At 39.3% G+C, this 22,901-nt stretch overlaps 1 protein-coding gene across 11 annotated transcripts in view; it reads left to right on the top strand.

Moving 5' to 3' along the window:
• The window catches only part of FRY (FRY microtubule binding protein), a 426,749-nt gene that overhangs the window by 186,146 nt on the left and 217,702 nt on the right, over positions 1-22,901 (top strand). Inside the window, exon 1 of one of the 11 annotated variants that reach the window (XM_032403237.1) lies at positions 13,524-13,588. The exons of 9 other annotated variants lie outside the window; for them this stretch is intronic. In XM_032403237.1, coding sequence (XP_032259128.1) covers positions 13,528-13,588 — 61 coding nt within the window. In that variant the 5' untranslated portion in view covers positions 13,524-13,527. Of the gene's footprint in view, positions 1-13,523; positions 13,589-20,263; positions 20,622-22,901 lie in introns of those variants that run through there. One more of the 11 variants, XM_032403241.1, reaches the window with a different exon arrangement.

Genomic DNA, 22,901 nt, shown 5'->3' with positions numbered 1-22,901 from the left:
TGACTAAGAGACTGTCACTTCTTGGGCCAGGAGAATGAAAATGCTCTTTGGGCTCTGGGGATAGGATAGAGATAAATTGTTGATACTGTCCCTAGGACATCCCTCCCCATTTCAGTCTGCATCTTACTGGGCTGTTTTCTATTGAAAGACGACTCCTCACTGATTTATTCAGCTCTGTGTGTTCTTGAAGTTTCTGCTATTGACCTACACAAGGGAGAGAACGTTAGAATGTTCTTTATGGACAGTATTAAATTCATGTTAAAGACCTACCCTTGCCCAGTGGTGCTGGGGCTGGCAGAGTCATGCAAGCTCAGCACTTGAGAGCAAGTGTCTGTCTCCTCCACTTTAACCAAGAAATGGTTAGAAAGTGAACCAAGTCTGGAAAGAGTCAGCCAGAAGTGTCATCCCACTTGGGTTATTTGCTTTTTTTTTTTTCCTCCTTGCTGAAAACAGAAGTGAATCACACCCTTCACTGAAGCCATGCAGCAGGGGGAACTGATGCAACGCTGGTCACGTGGCACAAAGAAGAAAGGCCCATTATGCAAACCTAGTTCTTCATTGTGTTCTGGCCTAAGGAGAGGTTAAATATCCACACTGGGAAGCAACACAAAGCTGTGGCTCTGAAATGTGAATCCTCTACATGGAGGAACCGTGACTTACTTTTTGTCTCTTCTGTATTCTTCTGCCTTTTTGACCACTGGATTCACTACCTTTGATTATAGTATACAATATGAAAAGAATTTACTTAAGCTTGTTTCATTTCCTTTTCCCATATGATTTGGGTTTTTTATGAACATACGATTTGCCCCGGCTACTTGCTTGCTATGTGACCTTGAGCAAGTCACTTAAACGGATTCCCTAAAAAGGTATTATCTATCATGCATGTCTTTATAAATAAGTAATGAGTATATATATCTATGTATGGAGCCATAACAATCAAAAGAGTTTATGTTTATGAAGTGTTTAGTGTATAGCCTCACTTGCAATGGCTCAATAAGTGGGAGCCATTGCTATTATTAATTTACCTATTTCATGCTCATCTAAATTTTTCTATGAGTGAATGCTTTTATCTCATTCGCTCATTGCCAGGACAGAATGACCTGGGGTTCTCTGTGACATCTTCTTGTCTTGGGAATCTGATCTTTACCACTTCATATAGTGGACATTTTGGTAAAGACGTATGTTTTTGGAACTTCAGAGACTACACCATCTGAAGATATCCGAGGTGAAATACCTTTCTTTCAAATTCAGAATTGTGTAGAGTGACTGATAACATATCAAGGTATTAATATATGTTATAGTTGCAGCATTTTCTGTGTCACATGAATTAAACATTAAGCATATGTTTTTTGGACCTGAGCTGAACTCCCCTTCCAAGTATAATGAGTTCAGGTGTCCGCTGTGGAGTGAAATTTTCTCTCACTGCCCCACTTCCCCTAAGCTTTCTACACACTGCCATTGTCGCAACAGTGACATTGTTGTGTAACTGTGCTTTGCCTGTCTAGGGACCACCACCCCCCACCCCCTGCAACCGGGCAAAAATCAATCATCTTGTCATTGTCGGATTCCCCAGCACATTTGAGGACACATTGGCTGTTAATAAACTGATAAATGTTTGACAGACTGGATAAAATGACCTGAATGGGCGTGGGAGGCTTAGAGCCAAACTTAGCTAGCATTTATTTATCCCATCGGTAGATCAGCCCCTAGCGAGCAATACCAAATGTTTTGTACGTCAGTCTTTTATTTCAAACAGCAACTTAACATCTACTCTTGCTTTATAAAGTCCCTTTCTTTCTGTGACCCTCACCTGTTTTCCTTGAGTAAATTCAACAAGTTCAGTTGCACCTTTGTGTTCACAGACCTCTGGGCAGATGTGTCTGTGAAACTCAAAATGAAGTTAGAGTGAAATAATTTTTTATTGATGTCGTGATCAGCCAACTTGAGAGAATATTTCTGTGATAGCTTATTTTTGCTTTTGTCTTATTTCTCAAAGATTTTTGTTGAAGTACAGTTGACACACAATGTCACGGGAGTTTCAGGTGTACAACATAGTGATTCAGGAACTCTATGTGTTGTGCTGTGCTCACTGTAAGTATAGATCCATACACCACTATTACAGCACTGACTGCATGCCCTGGGCTGTGCCTTCCATCCCCGGGACTGATTCATTCCACAACTGGGTACCTGTATCTCCCACTCCCCTTCGCCCATTTTGCGCATCCCCCTTTTTGTTTTTGTTTTAAATCTGCTAACCCTGCCAAAGATTGCTCTCTGTAAAAATAATAACAAATATTAATATTTGTCCAAATGTCATTTAAGTTACATGGATTTAATTTAACTTTACTTTTAAACCTTCCAGCCACTTTCGCCAAATTAGAAAGAGACCATTCTTGGTGAAATCTACCGAGTTGATATAATTTTTACTGCTCAAGGTCTTTCCCCACGTGAGAATTTATTTGGAGAAACTGATTGCCTTACTGAAAAAAAGTCTGAACACAAAGATTTTTCTCACGATTTTCTCATGAGATGGATGTACTCAAAGCATCAGCCCAAATTGGACATGCTCGAAAAGTTCCAGGAAGTCCCTGAGAGCGAATCGGCAGGCCCTCCTTTCCTTCTTGTAAATTATTAAAGGCCTCCTCGTGTAGGGCACCATGGCAGATAGAACCCTGCTCTTGCCTTCCGTGAGCTTTACAGTAAAGGACTGCCTGCTTTGATGAAAGAGGAGATCTAAGGAAGCTGCAGAGAGAACAAAAATGCTGATTAAATACATGTTCTACCTGTGCCAGCCATTGTGCCTGTACTTAGGGAGACTGACCTACAGAATCATCAAGAGGAGGAAGTGATTCATCATTTTAAGTAGGAGGGAAGAGGCTAGGAATAGTTCCAAGAGGCTGTGACATTTGAACTTGAAGAATGCTACAGAGAAGAGCACAAGGGGCAGAGGGAAGAATGTGAGCAAATGTAGGGAGGTTTGGATGTGGCCAGTTCAGGCAGCGACAGCTGGATCCCAGGGTCCCTGACAGAGAGTGCCAGATGCTGCACAAGTTGGGTCAGATCACGAGGAACGTTGAAGGACCTGCTGAAGGCTCCGGGCTTCACCCTGAAAGCATGGGGCAGCCTCCACTGATTTTTAGACGAGGAGCAACAGGGTCAGATCGCAGCTCACTCTTGGTCTTAGCTAAAAATGAAGGTGGGGAGAGTCCCTTCAGGGAAAGCCCAGGAAAGAGGTGACAAGGACTCAAGGTGATGGTAAAGGTGTTGGAGAGGAGGGAGCAGTTTTAAATTGTTGGAGGTAGAATTGCCAGGATTTGGTTTCTACCCTAGGTCCAGTCTGTGCTCTATTAAGCAAGTACAGAACACGCATGATTCTGTAGCTCATGCAAGCTGCTTAAAGGGAAAGAGACAGAAGCAATTACCTGAGGAACAGTGTTTTGAAATTATACATTGAATAGAAACCGTGCTCTTTAAATAGAATATTTGTGTTGAGGATAAAAGGGGATGGGAGAGTTGTCTCTCGACAGTACTCATTTGGTTGACTGCTCCGAGGTAATACGGAGGTGTTTCGCAGCGGCTGTGCATACCCTCTGTGGAATTTGTTTCATAGTTATTCCCAGGCTACAGATTGGCAAGTTTTGTTTTGTTTTGTTTTTTAATAAAATATACAATTGAGGTGACCAAATGACCTTGAATCCCTTGAATGTGCAAATCATCATCTAACGAATGGTGCGCAGCCTGCTGGAATGCTTTGGGGTGGTGTTAGGGTGTCAGTTCATCTAAACTGTCTCAAGCAGTTTGGACGTGTGGAAGTCTCCTAGGAAAACGTACTGTGATTTTCACGGGAAACCGATGCCCCATGAAGGGGCCCAACGTGGGCACTTCTTAAGAGATGAGGTTCAAGATGATCTCTGTTAGCTGCTTTTTATTGTACTCCTAGCCAGACGTGGTTTGCTGCTGTCAGGACAGACAATTATCAGTTGTTTCACTTTTCCCTCACTGTCCAGGGAGAGCCGTGTTCTTTCTGGCGCCAGGTGTACCTGCGTCAGTCCTTCTAGGAGGAAATTCCTCCCACTCATAGGCAACTTGATCATGACGGATTTTTCTATGTTTTTTATGCCAATTCAAACTCCATCCCATTAAGGCTAGTTAAATCAGATTCTCCCAATGCCTCTTGCCCTTCCCTTACATGATGAAACTTCTGGAAGCTGCGTTAATTTTCATGGGCTGCCAGGGCATGACTAACAATTTCAGAATGCCACAGAGTGCTCTGGTAATAATAAGTAATGGCATGGGGTATGTCATCACTTAAGAAAGTAAGGCAGACGTGCACCTAACTTGATTATAAAAACCTCTACTGTCTTGTGTACTCTCAATTCTCTGAATGAATATTGCAAAATAATGAACTTAAAATTAATTTATAATTATATATCCACCCACCACACAGTATTGCAGGAAGACAAGTCAGCATGTCAACAAACTCTACAGAGGCTGCTTAAGAATGAGGATTATTCAGGTAGAGGAACCTATAGCAATATAGAGGTGATCGGGGATCATAATTCAAGCCCAAAGGTTATGCAATAATAAAACTCCATTCATATAGTTACATATTTAAATATTTTCACCCCCTTCCAATTTGGGAGCTCAAAGTTATTGCATCCCAGGATGTAATTAGGTAAGGAAAATAACCATTTCCCTCTTATTTGGTTAAAGGGAGGTTTTTATGGCACAAGTGGAGTTTTTAAAAGGTCTTTGAAAGAGAAGATGGGCCAGCAGGATGGGGAGGAAAAGGAATGTCAAATAAAGAAGTGTGTAGTTCCACTGTGGAAGAAGCAAAGCAAAAGAGCGGCTTGATGGCTGGCCAGAGCAGATGGAAGGGAATTCCAGAACTGCCTGTCAGAATGAAAAAGAAGCCCAATAAAAATTCATACCCACTTTTGTCCTTTTAGCTTTCTAGTTAAATATTGAGCCCATTCTCCCCGGCACTTGAATTCCTCCTGAGTTTTCACGTGGATATTAACTCCAAGCCCACTAAATTACGTGCCCATGATGAAATGATTCCATGAATTAGAATAGGGGTGTGCAATTTTGGCTAATGGGAGTCTGTATTAGGAAGTCACAATCTTAGACGATTTCACCAGGTTTCCTTCCCAAAGAGATGTGGTTTAAAAAATTAAAAATTTAGGGATGTCTGGGTGGCTCAGTTGGTTAAGCATCTGCCTTTGGCTTAGGTCATGATCCCGGGGTCCTGGGATTGAGCCCCGCATCGGGCTCCCTGCTCAGTGGGGAGCCTGCTTCTCCCTCTGCCTGCCACTCCCCTTGCCTGCTCCCTCCCTCTCTCTCTCTCTCTCTCTCTCTCTCACTTATTATCTCTCTGACAAATAAGTCTTTAAAAAAATTTAAAATTTAAACAAATCAACGAATATTCATTGAGAACCCACTGTGTGCAGAACACTTCAGTGGAAGCCTGGGTGCCTTGCAAACAAGTGTGAGGTACTTACCCCCAAGAGGCGGGCAAGGTGGAAATCCATGAGGTAGTTAGTGAGAATGATGGTAGCAACACAGGAGCTATTACAGATCGGTGTGTGATCAGTTGTCATGTAGACGATAATACTCCAAGGGAGTATTAAGCTGTTTAAAAGTCTGGTTCCTAGTCAGTTTTATATTTTGGTTTTATATGGATTTGGTCACCATGTGGAAGCATTTAATATCAGAGAGATCTTTTATGGTGTTTTTGCTTCTCAACTTCTAGGAAGCAGTCTGGTACAGTAGGAAGGGTATGAGCTTCTGAGCCAGAAGAGCTGTATTTGAGTCCTTTTCCTTAGCATTTACTGGTGCGCGATCTTGGACAGGTTAATTTAATTTTCTCGGCCGTCAAGTGGGGATAAAGGTAATCAACTCTCAGTCCCACCCAACCTGATACTTTTTGAAGTGATTAATAAATCTTTGCTTATTAAATCAATAAATCAATATTTTTATCATTTATTTGTGAATATATTGGACTATGCGTGGAATTGGACTAATTCATGACTATGCAACACTGTGGCTTTTCTTAATGGCTTTCCATGTTTATTCACAAAAACTTTTTCCCATATATCCGTCTTACAATAAGCAGTAAGTGGTCTTGAGAATAGCATGTATAAGAGAAATATAATGCAGGGCACATATGCAATTTTAAATTTTTTAGTAGCTGCATTAAACAGCTTTAAAACATCTGAAATTAATTTTGATGAAGTATTTTACCTAGTTCAGTATATCTAAAGTATTATTTCAACATGTAATCACCATAAAATTATTAATAAGTATTTTACATTTTGGGGGGGACTATTTCTTCAAAATCCAGTGTTTGTCTTACACCACCAGTACATCTAAATTTGGACACCAAATGGGTCAAAATACTTTATTTTTACTTAGATTTCATAAAATTGATAATTAAATATAGTTTCATATATGCAGTTCTTCCAAACATAACTAAATTTTTTCTGATAACTGAATGAAACATCAGGTTTTAAATTTTAATTTAAGCAAATTAAAATTAAAATTGAGTAACTCAGTTGCTCTGGTCACAGTTTCAGTGCTTAATAGCTCTATGTGGCTAGAAATTGTCTTGAATGGTTTTTCAATAAGATCTTGGACTTTTAGGCATTTCACCATTTCATAATATAAAATAAAGACACTCTAAACCTGGATTTCATTTTGGGAGTTGCCTTATACTGACTGTGCTTAGTAGTAACTTCTGACATCCAGCTTGTCATTCTGCCTGCTAGACTAATGAGATCTTCTTTGACTAAAACTCTCTAGATTAGCCTAAGGAAAGTTTAGTTAGTTCTAAAATGCTGCAGGATTGCTGTCTTGTCGTAGTATAAGTCTGACTTTATCATATATGCAAATGAATAGTCTGCATCTTGGGCTGTGTGACTTGCCCAAGGACCTGTGGCTAGCTAGCTGTGTGGCAGAGAGAGCCCTTAAACGTGGACTTATGGGTCCATGCTACCATGGAATCTATATTTTGCTTCATTTAGGTGCAGGTGGGTTCCTGATGCCCTGCTTTGGACACAACGTCTTACCTGAAGGAGGACCCTTCTATTGGGCCATATTTTTTGATTCTCCAAAGTATCAATAACCCAGAATACAAGGAGAACGTCTGAGTTGTCTCAGAATCCTCCTTGGGCCGAGCAAAGTTACGGAGATGAAGGTGGTGAGGAAAGAAAATTCCTTAGTAATAAAAAGCTATGTGCCTTCTCCCCACTCCACTGTACTTTTAAAGGCAAAATTTAAAACAATTATAGCCCCCAAAATAGTGGTGTTCTTACTCCATACATTTCTGTGTATAAATTTCTCTTTTGGAAATTTCTCTTGCTTCTAAGTAAAACCAGTATAGATGATACATAAGCACTAAATGGAAATGGACATGGGATATTTAGCTGCATGGGTCCCTAACATTCAGGGTAGCCTGTTCTTAGACATTGTTGGATTCTATATGCTTTCTTAATGAGTGGCAAAAAAGACAATGGGCTAATTTCCTGCATTAACCATGTCGGTAGAGATTATATACATAATAGAAAATGTTAAAAATGTGCAGACAAAACTTCAAATTCAGAAATCTTGATTTAAAGCATGTTCTCTTTGATGCAAATAGTTATTTACTCTCATTCTGACTGTACTTACCTGAACTCCAGTGAATGAGTCCATCGGAACTGGACTCCCGTGGTCAGGTTTATTTTATTAGGTATTTAGATGTTTTTGGATGAAAATATAATCCTTCAGAAGTTTTCACCCTTTGTTGACACCATGTCCTCTAGCACATATGCCCCCCCCCTTTTTTTTATTCTGGGCAACCATTCGGAAATGTCTTTAAGGACTACTAATTGATTCCCGAAGGTTTACTCTAAAATGAATGGCATTGCCCAGCTTTTGTTGGCATAGTCCTTAATTGTGTGAGTGCTTTTAAGAAATTTTGCATCCATCAAGTGATCATTTGCCACATCTTGCCTTTTGATTTTCTACATCCCATTTGCTTGAGTTGTGTGTAAATAAAAGTTAGACTTGGAGGAAGAATTTGTGTTAGTCTGTGTATAAAGTACTTAGGTTTGGGATTGACATCTATTTGGAGCAGAGAAGAGGAACCTATGAGGCTGTTTTAAGGTAAGAAACAGATTAAGGACAGAGTAAGCAAACCCTAAGATTTTTAGGTTTACTTCCTGATGCTTCGTTATGTTGGAAGTCGCAAGTTTGAGGTTACCAGCTTGATAGCTCTGTTCAGACGGTAACTATTTCAAACTTTCCTCTGCATTCCCCTGTCTAGGGAGAGACAGTTACAGGATGCTCAATTATCATTCATTATTACATATTCCCAGAGGTCATCAGTAGCTTCCAAACCTGGCTGCACATCAGAATCACTTATGGGGCCTTTAAAAAAAAGACAGATTCTACCCTCACCAGAGGTTTAGATTCTGTTGGTCTTTTTGAGGCCCTGGAATCTGTACTTTTTATAGAGCTCTCCAGCTTTGGGTCATTTCTGGGCTTTTTCAGGCCCCTTCCCCCCAAAATAAATGAGTTAAAGTCAAGAAACAAGATCAACACCATAATCCTCCAGAATCGTATAATTTAAAGACTGTAGGCAGGGGAGAGATCCAGTTAGGGATTATAATTGTAGAACAAGGGAATGTTTATAAGCTGATGGAAGGAAATCACGAGAGAAACTTTTTGGAGCAAAAGCATTTAGAATCCATAAGAACACGTAACATGTAAATTCTTTCACTTCTCATTTACATAGAATCCCTTCCACTTCTCCTCCCCAAGGCTGGGTTTAAGTCCACCTGGTAATTTACACCACAGGTGATACATGGAGGCTTAAAGAGAGCCTCCATGTAGGTTCAGACGATCTGTACCTAATGAGCATCGCACACCTATTGGGAGAACACTTCTTTCATGGTGGCTTGCTTCCAGAGGCACTCTGTGCCAAGACAAACCAGTATTTTCCTAGAGGTCTTCCTGGTAAACATTTTCAGGCTGCATGTGTTTGCAGCATATGTCTTGAGGCAGTTACATGCTTGGCAAATACTCCCCACTACTAGATGCCTCCTTGATAGCCACAACTTCCAGGCACAATGACACATTGTCTTTTCGGAGCTCTCTGATCTGCAGGTGATGTTTGCTTACGGTGTGCTTAATTCTGGTGCTGTACTTGATTCCTACCCTAAGACAGCCTCAGAGGCTCTTTGTCTCTGAAAGACTTATTAATACAGATGAATGAATATATTCTATACTATGTTATGTCATGGAAAAAGAGTGAAAAGACATCCTTTTGGCACTGGCATCTATTGTTAACTGCCATATTTCTGTGATAAAACTTCAATACTTGTATTTCCTAAATTTGCAGAAAGAGTAATGTGTGTGTTATCATGCATATAAAATGTAACCACTTGATTACTGAAATGTTTCATTAAATATATCACAAACTAGTTCTAAAGGCTTCATGAGAAATACTGGATTTATAAGACCAAGGGTGAAAAAAGAAACAAGAATCATCATCAGCTTAAGTTATTTATCACTTGAGGGTTTTGAATGAAATAGTGTTTAATATGATCATTTTAAAAGCTGGCTTTTTCTTCAAGGTGGAAAAAATTTCTTGGTTGGTGTCTAAAGGATATTTCTTGCTTCCCATAATATGGTAGTGTGGATTGACATTGACATTAAGGAAGGTAAATAGACCACGAGGCTACATTTAATGAGAGTGGTTATGTGATCTAACCTTCGTGCTAATACAGTAGCTATCAGTCGGCCAGTAGCCTAAGAATAATCTTTCCTGAAGCAGTGAGGTAAACTAAACATACCCAGGAACTTCCTTGCAACTTCTAAGCTTGTGAAGGTAGAATCGGGTTTGGACTTTCATTTGCCCTTAAAAGTATTTGCAGTCATGCCACCAGGCCACCCAGAAGCAGAGAGGAAATTTTTATGAGTATTAGATTAACTGTTAAAGTAATAATTTAATTTAGATTTGAGGGTTATTATGGAACTATCAATTAAACATGCCAGTAATCCAGTTGATTTTATTTATTTAGATTATATTAAAATGCATGACATTTATTTAGCATCATCAGGGAACAAATGGTGTCTGAGGAAACTTCTCCCAGTCATGAAGCTTAACTCTTGAAGTGTCAAAACATTTTAACTTAATAATTGTGAACAGAATTCTTTCTGTTAATTACCTTAGTATTTTCTATATTATGTCTGTGACTATAGGATGCTAACATAGTTTAACCATGTCTAAATGAATTCAGATCATTAACAAATGTATTAATTAATAAAGATTCTATAATATATGGCTACCTTTGGAGCTTTGAAATGTTAAGAGTCAACTCTTTATTTTTTTAAATATTTTTATTTATTTATTTGACAGAGAGAGAGACCGCAAGAGAGGGAACACAAGCAGGGGGAGTGGGAGAGGGAGAAGCAGGCTTCCCAGTGAGCAGGGAGCCCGATGCAGGGCTCTATCCCAGGACCCTGGGATCATGTCCTGAGCCAAGGGCAGACGCTTAAGGACTGAGCCACCCAGGTGCCCTAAGGGTCAACTCTTTTTATACTAAATTATCTTTAAGTTCCTATCCTTCAAAAGTTTTATGTCTGCTTTTTGTTGTTCCTGATTTTTCAGTTACTATGAGCCATCAGCCATCAGCTGTCACTTAATTCAGCTGTCAGTATGCCGGACTTTAGAAGCCTTCACCCATCCACAATTACTTTTAATCTAACATAGCTGGAGGAGGAAATTAGGGTGTTAGAATAATGTCCACCGTCAGAGAAGTAACTTCTCAGTGGAGATGGAAGAGGTTAGGTGGGAACTCTATCAAAGTATCAAAGACTCTGAGCTTTAATAGAAGGACTTTATGCCATCTGTCTAGACTATAAGGACACCTTTGATTATTCATTACTTCAACTTTTACTAGGCCCTAGGGACCCAAAGATGAAAACAATGTGGTTCATGCCCTAAGGATGCTCCCCAAACCAGTAAGTGCCTGGCTGTCACAGAAGGACAAATAGACCATGGAGGGCATCAAATAAGACTGTAATCTCTGGAATTCAGCTGGGTTTTGAATAAGTGAAATTTCTAGGTAAAAAAAAAAAAAAAGATTATTTGAGGGCTGCTCTTAAATGTATACAAAGACAAATATGCTAAGGTTACCATTGGCTTAGAAGTTCCAATTCATTGTGTGTGTGTATATATATATATATATATATATATACACACCACATCTTCTTTATCCATTCATCAGTTGATGGACATTGGGCTGTCTCCATAGTTTGGCTATCTTGCTATTTGCAATGATGTGGATGGAGCTAGAGTATATTATGCTAATGAAATAAGTCAGTCAGAGAAAGACAAATACCATATGATCTCACTCATATGTAGAATTGAGGAACCAAAACAGATGAACATATGGGAAGGGGGAAAAGAGAAAAAGGAGGGAGGAAAACAAGCCATAAGAGACTCTTAACGGTAGAGCACAAACTGAGGGCTGATGGAGGGAGGTGGGTGGGGGATGGGCGAGATGGGGGATGGCTATTACAGAGGGTACTTGTGATGAGCACTGGGTGTTGTATGTAAGTGATGAATCACAGAATTCTCCTCCAGAAACCAATGTTGCACTGTATGTTCACTAACAAAATGTAAATTTTAAAAAAGAGAAAAAAATAAAAACAAAAAAAAGAAGTTCCAATTCATATTAAGGGAAGTACTAGACTAAAAATTAAGTGCAGTGACCCTGGGAGTTTCACAAACCTGCATCCGAATGACCTTGGGCAGTTTTGATTCCTTTCTGCCGCCTCTTAAGCTGGAGATGTAATGCCTACCTTATTAGGTTGCTGGAAGTAATATGTGAAGAGTGCCTAGCAGAGTACCTGAAGCCCGGTGCCTGCTAATATTCTCTTTTCTGCCCTTTCTTCACCTTGCACCCCCCTTACAGGTTGTTTGGTAAGGGGTATCTGTAAAAAGAGTGAAAAATAAAATGACAAATACTTTTTTTGATATTTCTATGAGACTGCCTGAAGTCATGTTCTTTTAATTGAATGACAGTCACATCATTTGGAAGGCTGCTCTAATAATAGCACCAGAGATTGGAAGCTGACAAAGTGCAAATTTTCAGTCAAGTCTTGATTCCAATTTAGATGTGGAAAGAAGAGAGTTGAAAAAGAATCCTTGTTGCTGAAAACACAGATACGTCCATAGGCACACTCTTGTATTAGAATTGTCTGGACCCCTTTGAGTAAAACATAAACCAAATACCACATGTGCACATCAGCCAACTCTTTAAAGGTTATAAACCCTGAATGTGTGAGACTCAGTGGTGCCATGGGGCATCTTTGCTGGCGCCTTCGCTTGCCTAAGTGTTCATGTGGGTAATTTGGACATGTTTCTCCTTCCTGTGAAAGGCTTCAGTTCATTCCCCATACTGTGCCGTTCTGTAATTCCAACCTGTAATGCTCAAGAAAGCCTTCAGTGACCCTGAGTAAATCAAGAATAGAAAATTACTTGGCTTTCATGCTCTTCGCAGCTGTGTTAGTGAAGACATAGATTTTCATTGACCCTCATAGAAGTCGTCTGTCAGAAATCATGCCCACTGAAAGATCAATTAGTTACACTTTTGTTTTTAAGTAACTTTGCAGTTTTCTTTCTCAGTCTCTTCACTGGTCTAAACCTGCTTTCGTTTGGGGGTGAGATACTTAATGTTCACCAATAAATAGTGGCTCATTCCTGGTCTTATAAATTAAAAGTTTTTTAACCAGTTGATTTAGGCTGTGCTTTTAAAATAATAGAACTATGGAATTAAACCCAATCGCTTTTCATTACTGGCTGTATCAACAGATGTTCAGTGTTTCATTTTTCCTTAAGGGTGTATGGTTTCTCACTGACTCTTGGCTTCACATGGGGATTCTCTGCTATTGGTTTTGTCTGTAAGAATTTAAGCTGTTTAAAGCTGTTTGTACTCGTGGCCAAGAGCTCCTAGTTCCCAAAGCGACGGTTTATCACCTGCCCCGTGTTATCTCTGCTCTTAAATTTCTTCAATCACAGAACACAACAGCGCGGGTGAGCTAGATCTGTGGGTAGCGCGTGCATTCGGTATGCATGGACTGTTTATGGTGAGCCGTGTGGGTCGGGCTCATGTTCCTGGAGTGCTTTGAGCAGCTTTACTAATCTGTCAGCATAGTATGTTCTCGTGGATAAATATAGACATACGGGCACTCTGTGAGTTGTAGGTCACTGTCTTACTGTGCAGCTAAAAATTGTCCCATTGGTATGAAGAGTCTGCCTGGACGGAAGGCCTGTTTTAGTTTGTCTTCTACTGTAGGTCTTTAGCACCTGACTAAAAATACACCTTGGCCAAAAATAAGAGAGCTCTACCTTGTGGCTGAGACACTTATGGTGCCATTGAGCATCGGGATCATGGAGTCCGTCATTATGTTTTTTTGCTTTGGAACATAGTCTGTGTAGCAGTTCCAGACTGTTCGTTTGGGTTCCTTTTCAGGCTCATGGAGATTACAACAGCTTGTTGGAGACGATCCTGTGTGATCAGCTTCATAAAAGGGCTTGGTAGGTATGAAGGGCTGGTGACATGTATGGCGTGGATTGTTGGTTGTTAAATGCTGAATGTAGGGAAGATTCTCCTAAAGGTTTCAATGGATGGGGGTGGGGGGTTGCCAATTGCATCTGCATGTGGGGATTTACTTATAATGTCACTGTTCAGAGGCAGGAATATTGCTTTTTAAGTTTCTGTTTGGGATTGCAGTATTGCAGAGGTAACTTTTACATGTAAGTCTGTGGAACAACAGGCTGTGATGTAATGGAATTTTTCTGTGCACTGAAGTTTCACTAAAAGATTCAGTACGACTATCTGTGCTGCAAAATTGCAATCTGTAAAAATAGCTTAGGATGTATTTGGAAAACAGGTAATACCATTGCATTTCGTATTACAGCAGAGTAGGATTTATGCTTGATTTCTTCTAAATATTAATGTAAACACTCAATTATTTTGTTTAAAGCATTGAAATAAGCCTGAGGCAGTTTTTCCTTTGCTTTTGGCTTTGCGTTCTCCAACATTTACAAATAAAATGTTTTCTTTTATTGTTTACGAATCAAAAAACAGGATACCATGGGTTAACCAACATTAAATGGGTCCAAACTGCATGCCTCCGCTTTTCTTTGATCAGAGTAATAGCCTGGTTACATTAGTTCTAGCATATAACCTTGTAAGCAATACTGTATAACAGTTCAGAAAAATTAATGAGAGGAAACTTCCATGACACAGGGTTAATTACATGCATCTTGGATATCGACCGTTTAACTTTCTATTTAATGAAGGTAGGAAAAGTTAATTTGTAAATGGCAAAGGCACAACATATTGCTCTAATAGAAGAGAAATATTTTGTTTATTAATGATTTGGGAGATTTAATTACTTGTTAATTATTCTTCTGCACTATCTCTAAGGAAACTATTAGATATTTACATGTGATACCATTCCGTTTCTAGGAATGAAATCTCTATTAGTCATTAATTTACTCCTTACTTTGTGGTTTATAAAAGTTGAGTGTGTGTTAAGGAACTTTTTTTTTCCTCTGAGAGATTTTTTTTTTTTTTTTGATGTATAACAAGTGTACAAGTTAAATGATAAAACTTACAGTTTCGTGTATTTAGAAAAAATGCTGCATCATATTAGGACTTATGTGAACTACTTAGTATTTTTGTTGTTTGATATCCCTTGGATACGTTACTAACCCTCACTGTGTTTCCACTGAATGGACCACTCCCATGATTTGGCAGCCATCTTAACTCCTTTTTACTCACTGCCTTTCTTGCTCCCAATATATAAACTTAACTTTCATAAGGGGTCAGTAACAACAAATATGTTTTCCCTGAATTCATAGATTTATCACAGCCTCACTGCCTTAGATTATAAACTTTTGGTAGGCATGTATCAAGTGAATTTTTTACATAGTCATTATACATCTCTGTAACTATTTAAGAATCTAATGAAACCTAAAATCTTTTTTTTATTAAATGAGCAGTCATCGAAGGAAATAAGTGCATATGAACCAGGAATTTGTTTTGATGTTGACAAAATAAAAAACTAACTAGACTACAAAGGATTTCACTTACTCAGTTAATGTATTTAACAAACGTTGAGTGAGCTTCTACTGTCTACCCTGCACTGGAAGTTCTTCCTTTACTACAGATTTTGGAAATGTATCTTTTGTTATCATGTATATTATATAATGCATATACATAATGTCTATATCATATATACGTATATGTATATTATTGTATACATATGTATGTGTATATGTTATCTAATAGAATGCATATTGCAGTGCATATTGTAACTGTGTGTATGCATTTTATAATATAATCTGTATTAACAAAGACATATATAGGATTAGACTCCCTTTCAGGTCACTGCCTTCATCATGTAATCTGAAAGGGGATCCTGCAGAGGAATAGCTAAAACTTTGCTTTATGACCTTCATTTGTCAAAATATGGCAGCTTCTGGCGCTGCTCCTGGTGGCCGTCCCTGTACATCCAGTCTTCTCTGTCCTCATTGTCCCTTTAGGTTGGGCCCCTGTGTCATGCTCCCACTAGCACAGTGGCAAAAGCTTCTGACAGAGACGTTCTTCTCTTTCCCTTGATGCCCAGCTTCAGTATGGTTCTAATAAAATGGCTCGGAAAGCCAGGCTTGTCATTTGGGGTAATGTCTAATGTCCAGATAGTGGTCTGCAAGCGACAGCCTCTAGAGCCTTTTTGACCACGACGCACAGAAAAAAACACATTTTGCCTTATGACCCAGAATATACCCCCCATACACATCTGTAAGTGGGGACAGAGACTGAAAACGAAAGTTTTGTGAAATAGTGCTTACTTACCCTCACTGTGCAGGATGTCATCACCCTGCTATTTTCTCTTCTGTGGTTTTCTATTCTATCTCCTTGAACTCATCCTGATTAGCACCCAGTAAATAGGTTTGATGATCGAGTAATGGGTCACAAGCCGCACTTTGACAACTGCTTTAAAGATTTCATAAGCCAGGCATGCTGAACACACCGATAGTCAAGTTCTCTACTGAAATGACATGCTGTCATCCGTGAGGCTATATTCTGCTTCTGGACAGATTGGTGCTTTATTTGTCAGCATCTTGCTTGGTTGCAGAAATAGCTCTCTCAATAGACTTAAGTGTGAGTCTTGGGTTGAATGTTGGGCTTCTAAGCTGGAGACAATTCATGACCTTATAGATCTCAATGCTTCCTTACTCCTTAATGCAGCAAATACTTATTGAGTATTAAGCTAGAAGGTGAGGATACAAAAGGAATAAAACAAATTCCTTGCCCTTGCAGCACTTAAGTGCAGTGGGGAGACAGGTAGAAAACAAATATGTAACATGTTATCATATATCGATGGGAGGTCACTGCCCTGCAGGAGGGTAAACCTAGGTATAGGGAAGTACCAGGGAGTGGCTGGCCAGAAATGAGTGAGCCACCATCAAGTGTCCTTTCTTCCCTACTTATATGAATTCCTACAAGCCCAGCGCTCCCCATCCGCATTCTCTTCCTTCTTGATGCCTTCTCTGAGTGTACCTATCATCGGTTATTTCCAGGCCTCAACTTCAGTGTCACCATCCCAGAGAGTCCTGCCCTGACCCCACAGTCACAGATACGTCTCCTCTGTTCCTTCACAGCAATTCCTATTTTGTAATTATATTTCTGGGTGTATTTATTTTCTAATGCCTGCCTCCCCTGCATACTACCAGCTCCCCCAGCAGCTAATGCAGTGCTTGGAGTAGAGTGGGCCCTCGGTAAATATTAGCTGATTGAATAGATGAACAAATGAAATACATAAATAAATGAAGCTAACATATGCTCTCCTAAATGTATGTGCTCTTCCAACCTGACACTGCCTTGTGGCATCTTGTAGCTGAAAATACTACATTTTAAAAGTCTCTCAGATTGTCTTTTTAAATTTATCTTTGAATTCTCCCCAGAACTTTGCAGAGTAACGTATACATATCAAGTGTCGAAGAAAATTTGTTATTCAGCTAACTGATTAGCTGATCACACTCATAAACTTTTGAGACCCAAATATTTCTGAAAGGAGTCAAACTGTATTGTGATATATGTATGATAAAGGATGGCTGTGTAAATGACACCCCACATCCTTGTCATGTGTCCTAAGTGTAAAGAAACCCATACCACTCGTCCCACATTTGGTTCATGTGGAAGGATGTAGTTGGACCTGAGATCTGAGTGAATATTCAAACCTATGTGATGGAACCTGGATTAAAGATGATGTTTGATTTTTAATGTATTTTTAATTGAGTTTAGTTCCTCAATGGAATAATGAAGGAATAATAGTATTGCTTCATTATTGCCATTATAAGATGTGGGGAACTTTGTACAAATGAGCCTTATCTTTTAAAAAATGTTTTATTATGAAATTTTTCAAACACAAAAGGGGAAAGAATAATAGTACAATATACAACATATCACCATCACTCAGATTCAACAGTTATCAAGACTTTGCCAGGTTTGCTTCATTTATACCTTCTTTCTCTTTGTTAAAGCATTTTGAATCAAATAGAGCAATCATTTCATTGAACTCCATACAATCAGTATGCATTCTAGAAAATATGGATATGTTCTTACCTACCCACAGTGCTAATTTCATATCTAACCAAATTGACCGTAATTCTGTGACATAAGCTAATCTCCAGTCCATTTTCAAGGTGCTTTGATTGTCATTTTTCAGAAATGTCTTTTAACGGTTGGGCTGCTTCTGTCAAGATTCAGACAAGGTCCACACGTTATGTTTGGTTGTTCTGTCCCCTAAGTCTTCAATCATCCTACCCGTTTTTATCTCCTCCATTGACTTGTAGAAATTAGTGCAGTTGTCTAATAAAATGTACCTAACTTTGAATTACTTCCTTGCTTCCTTAGGGTGACATTTAACTTTGTCCTGTATCCTCAATGTTTTCTTTTAAATGGACATTAGCTGAATGTTTTGAAAACTTGATGAACATGGACATAGGGCAAGTTACAACTCCCTCTCTGCTACACTGCCAAAGTAATTTCTGTTCCAGTGGTAGGAGCCTGAAAGCCACTCTGTCATTCAGGAGTACGTAGCCAACATCACTTTCAGTGGTCGGGTATAGGAACTCTGACCAATATCCTGCCACTGGTAGGGAATTTTGAGAAAGCTTCTAGAGTTGATACTCTAAAAATGCTTCTTAAACACCTTAATTATTATAACATCTCGCCAGGAAATCTATTTTGCATGTTTTCTTTATTGGGAAAGGGTGATATGACTGGACTTTAGGTCCATCTGTGTAAGATTAACTTACTATCTTCCTTCCTGTTTCAGTAGACCCTATCCAGATTCCCATCTTCATTCTTCTTCTCATAATAGGTCCAGTGGTCTTTAATTTGTATTGTCCTTCAGACAGCCCTTCTTTAGCCCACCCTACACAACCCCAGTTCAACATTCTTCCCAGAAACCTGCTAGCTCCTAGTTGTCCTCTAAATAAAGTCTAAACTCACTGGCTTGCCATTCAAGACCTTAATTCTAATCGTAAGAACTAGAAACCTACATTTTTATTTTTATTTATTTTTATAGGACTCAGGAATTTAAGTTTTTCATATATATACTTGCTCAGTTATTTCATTCACAATCAGATGGGTTCAGTTCAACAAATATTAAGTAAGCACAGTTGTTTAATTAATTACTCCAGGCACTATGCTAAGTGCATGGAATAAAGACAAGATGTAGTCCTGTTCTTAAGGACTTTACAGTTCCTTAGTGAAGAGAAAGTTTGAACATGTGTGCTAAGATAGGCCTGTGTGGTAGGAGGATAAAGGGAGGGAGGGACGAGGAGAGACTCTTAGGAGATGCCTCCATGCACCTTTCATGCTATTCCCTCTGACTAGGTTGCCCCTTTCTCCTCTCTGCCCATCAGAATCCTACCCATCCTTTAAGACCTGGATCAAATGCCATCTATTCCGTAATGTCTGGCTAATCAGTGGCCCAGAAAAGAGATGATGCTTCTGTCCTTCACTAGACCTAGTATAGGGTTTTGTGAAAGGCAGACTCTCAGTACATAATTCTTTTTTAATTACAGCACAAGTGTTGGGTTTACAGTTAGGAATAAAGGCAGGCTTCCTCACATGTCCACCTGTAGTGTAGGGACTTGCCAGTCTCAAGGTGAGTGGAACCGGAGAAGAAGTGGAAGGGTTAGGATCATTTGTAAAACCTTCCTCCATAGAGAGGATAGATGATACAATCTCACCTAATTCATATTAATTCAAGGGAAGGCAAGTGTTAATTTTTTAAAATTTTTGTATTTGAGTATAATTGACACACAATGTTACATCAGTTTCAGGTGTACAACACAGTGATTCAACAAACTTATATGTTATGCTCCCCACAAGTGTAGCTCCCATCTGTCACCATACAAGCTATTACAGTACTATTACCTATATTCCCTGTGCTGTGTCTTTCATTCCTGTGACTTACTCATTTCACAGTTGGAAGCCTGTACCTCTCACTTCTCGACACCCCTTTTGCCCATCCTTGTACCCCTCCAGCCACCATTAGTTTGTTCTCTGTATTTATAGGTCTGATTCTGCTTTTTGTTTGTTTATTCATTTGTTTGTTTGGGGTTTTTTTAGATTCAACATGTGAGTGAAACCACATGGAGTTGATCTTTTTCAGTCTGACTTATTTCACTTAGCAGAATACCTCTAGGTGCATCCATGTTGTTGCAAATAGCATGAGCTCATCCTTTGTGTGGCTGTGTAATATTTCATTGTATATATAACTGTATATATATATATATATATACTCTGCCTTCAGCTCGTGACCTGAGCTGAAGGCAGATGCTTAACCAACTGAGCCACCCAGGCGCCCCTTCAGTGTATATTTTTATATAGTCATGGAATATTGGTGCAGAAAGGAAAACCTGGCCTGGCCTCTTTAAGAATAACAGATAGGGGCACCTGGGTGGCTCAGTCGTTAGGTGTCTGCCTTCTGCTCAGGTCATGATCCCAGGGTCCTGGGATTGAGCCCCGTATCGGGCTCCCTGCTCTGCGGGGAGCCTGCTTCTCCCTTTCCCACTCCCCCTGCTTATGTTCCCTCTCTCGCTGTGTCTCTCTCTGTCAAATAAATAAATAAATAAATAAATCTTTAAAAAAAAAAAAGAATAACAGATGAGGAAACTGAAGCCCAGTTGGTGCAAGTTCATCCCCAAGGTCACATGGAGCCACACTCGGACCTTTGACTCCCTTTTCAGTGTTCTTCCTATGTTTTGCCTGAAGAGCATTAACTTAGTTAAAGTTAATGAAGCATATCTATAGGCAAATGGAATTAAAAACAATGTTATTAACTGGATTAATTGTTTTGTTTTCCCGTTTATTTATATCAGAGGCATCAGACAATATAGTCCCAGGCCAGCAACTTTGGCATAACCTGGGACTGGTTAAAAATGCAGTTTATTGAGCCCCACCCCAGACCCACTGAATCAGGTGGGGCCCGGCCTTCCAGGAGAATCTGATGTGCAGAGATTCTGATCACCACTGATTCACATTGTAAGTCAGCATATCTTTTTCAAAGTTAACATTAAAAAAAAAAAAAGTGCAAAGCCTTGTCCAAGTGATCACAAAGTTTGACTCAATGGGTTGCAAATTAATGAGATTTTGCTGCATAAAATAAGCCAGAAGAGGAAGAAATGGAAAGGAAAAGAAAATGAGAGAAGGAAGAGAAGATGGCCAGTGAAGGACACATGAATTAGAGCAGTTTGTCGGTTTTGTTGGGGAGAAGGAAGCTGAAATTCAGGATTATCCTGCCTCTAGCAGGTTATTCGATCTTCTTTTGGTGAGAAAGGACCTTGAAATGTCAATGTAACCTCATCTTCCTTTGCTCACAGATCTTGGCAGACATTCTTTCAGGCTCTGATGACAGTACCTACTTTGAAAATCGGGAAAGGTCCATGTAATTGCATCTTAGCAGATGACAGACATTTGTAAAGGAAATAACTGAAGTGTTACTGTCATTTCTCTCAGATAAAATACTGGAAGGCAAAGGAAGGGAGCGAAGAAAAAAGGGCAGCAACGCAATACTTCTGTTCTCTTTATTGAACTCCTTCACTCTCTCCCAGGTATCATCAAGTCTTTGGGAGACCAAAGACAAAAATGGTTTGGAGAGGCCCCAGACTGAACAGAAGTTCAGTTGCTCCTTGTTCGAATAATAACCAGTTAAAGTTGATATCATCAGTATATCTAGGAAGGGGTAGTCTCTAGACCTTTCTAAGGTGTGTCAATAATCAGATTTCACATATTTTATGGGTCTTCAATTCTTTTTTTTTTAAGATTTTATTTATTTATTTGATAGAGGGGCAGAGCACAAGCAGGGGGATCAACAGAGGGAGAGGGAGAAGCAGGCTCCCCGCAGGGCTTGATCCCAGGACCCTAAGATCATGACCTGAGCTGAAGGCAGACGCTTAACCAGCTGAGCCACCCAGGCGCCCCATGGGCCTTTATTTCTTAACTCCTTTTTTGTACTCCTAGCCCTTCCCAAAGCCCTTCTACTGGCTGTAAGATGCATTAAAGTTTAAGAGGGCAGACAACTTTGCAGGAGGGACCTCCATGGCTGGCAGTTATGTTAGCCTTTCTAGAAAATCACCAACTATACTAATCTATAGGAAGCTTCATTCTCCAAGTCACAACATTTATATTTTATTTCTTCATCCCCTAAAGTCCCAGAACTGGCTCATACCAGGGCCAAAGTAGGGAACTTACTTTATCCAGTCTTCATCATAGACAACTGGTTTGTTTTTAAATTCAGGGTCATACACGAAGCTCAGAATATATGCTGTCAGAGAAACATGGGATCAGATCCTGGGTCAACCACTCTGTGACCTTAGGCAAGGCACTTCATCTCTCTCAACCTACATGCTTTTATCTGTAAAAGTGAGATTGTTTGGCCTTCTAGGATTATTTCTGAGGATTAAAGACATTAATTATCCTAGAGAGATCGTATGGACCCTGAAACTTGAAGAAACACAATTTGAGAACTATAGAACTATAGGACTGAGAGAACTAAGTAGTGAAAGAGAAAGGAAGAACATTTTATCAACAAAACTGGGAGGAACATTTCACATTACCAGAATTATATAGAAATTCGTTAAGAAGAACTTACCGTGTCACTGATTATATTTTCTTCCAAGGCAAAAAGCATTTCTGAGTATTTTTACCTTGTATTCTCTTGACTGATTTTGAAATATATAAAATTAGGAATCATCCATCTCTTTGTTAAGAAATATTTTTCTATTGCTCAAACTAATTGTTTCTTCTTACCCCAACATTTTCCATTTCTTAATCATACTCTTCAGAGGAAAATAATTCTTCCTATCACATTTGGAAGACTTTTTTCTTTTTATCCTAATTTATTTTGCATGACTTTTAAAGTTTCTGGTCATTTTGAGTATTTGCAGTACCTTTTAAAATGCCATTTCTTAAGCACCCTCATAAATGCATTAGTGGACAATTTATTATACTTCTATACACAGTGTGACATGTTCTCACAGTAGCTGCGTCATTCTTGGTTTGTTATGTTTTATGAAATGTTCCTGTAATGCCAGTAAACAAAAGAAGTCTTACGGGAAAAGAGGGATTTGGGGTGGACATCAGGTCCTAAAGAAGGATCCCAGCATTTGGGTACTAATGGGATTTGACCCCAGAACCTACAAAAGGAATGAGTCCCTGAGAACTGGCAGAAAGAATAATGTATATTCAACTGTGAACAAAGAACTCTAATCAATTTACTCCTGTGTTGAAAGATAGGTTACACTGATCTCTGGGAAATAAAGT

This window comes from Phoca vitulina, unplaced genomic scaffold (genome assembly GCF_004348235.1).
Source record: "Phoca vitulina isolate PV1807 unplaced genomic scaffold, GSC_HSeal_1.0 scaffold5, whole genome shotgun sequence".
Taxonomy (NCBI): Eukaryota; Metazoa; Chordata; class Mammalia; order Carnivora; family Phocidae; genus Phoca; species Phoca vitulina.
The sequence above is the reverse complement of the archived record's forward strand: the minus strand, read 5'-3'. Positions and strand labels throughout refer to the sequence as shown.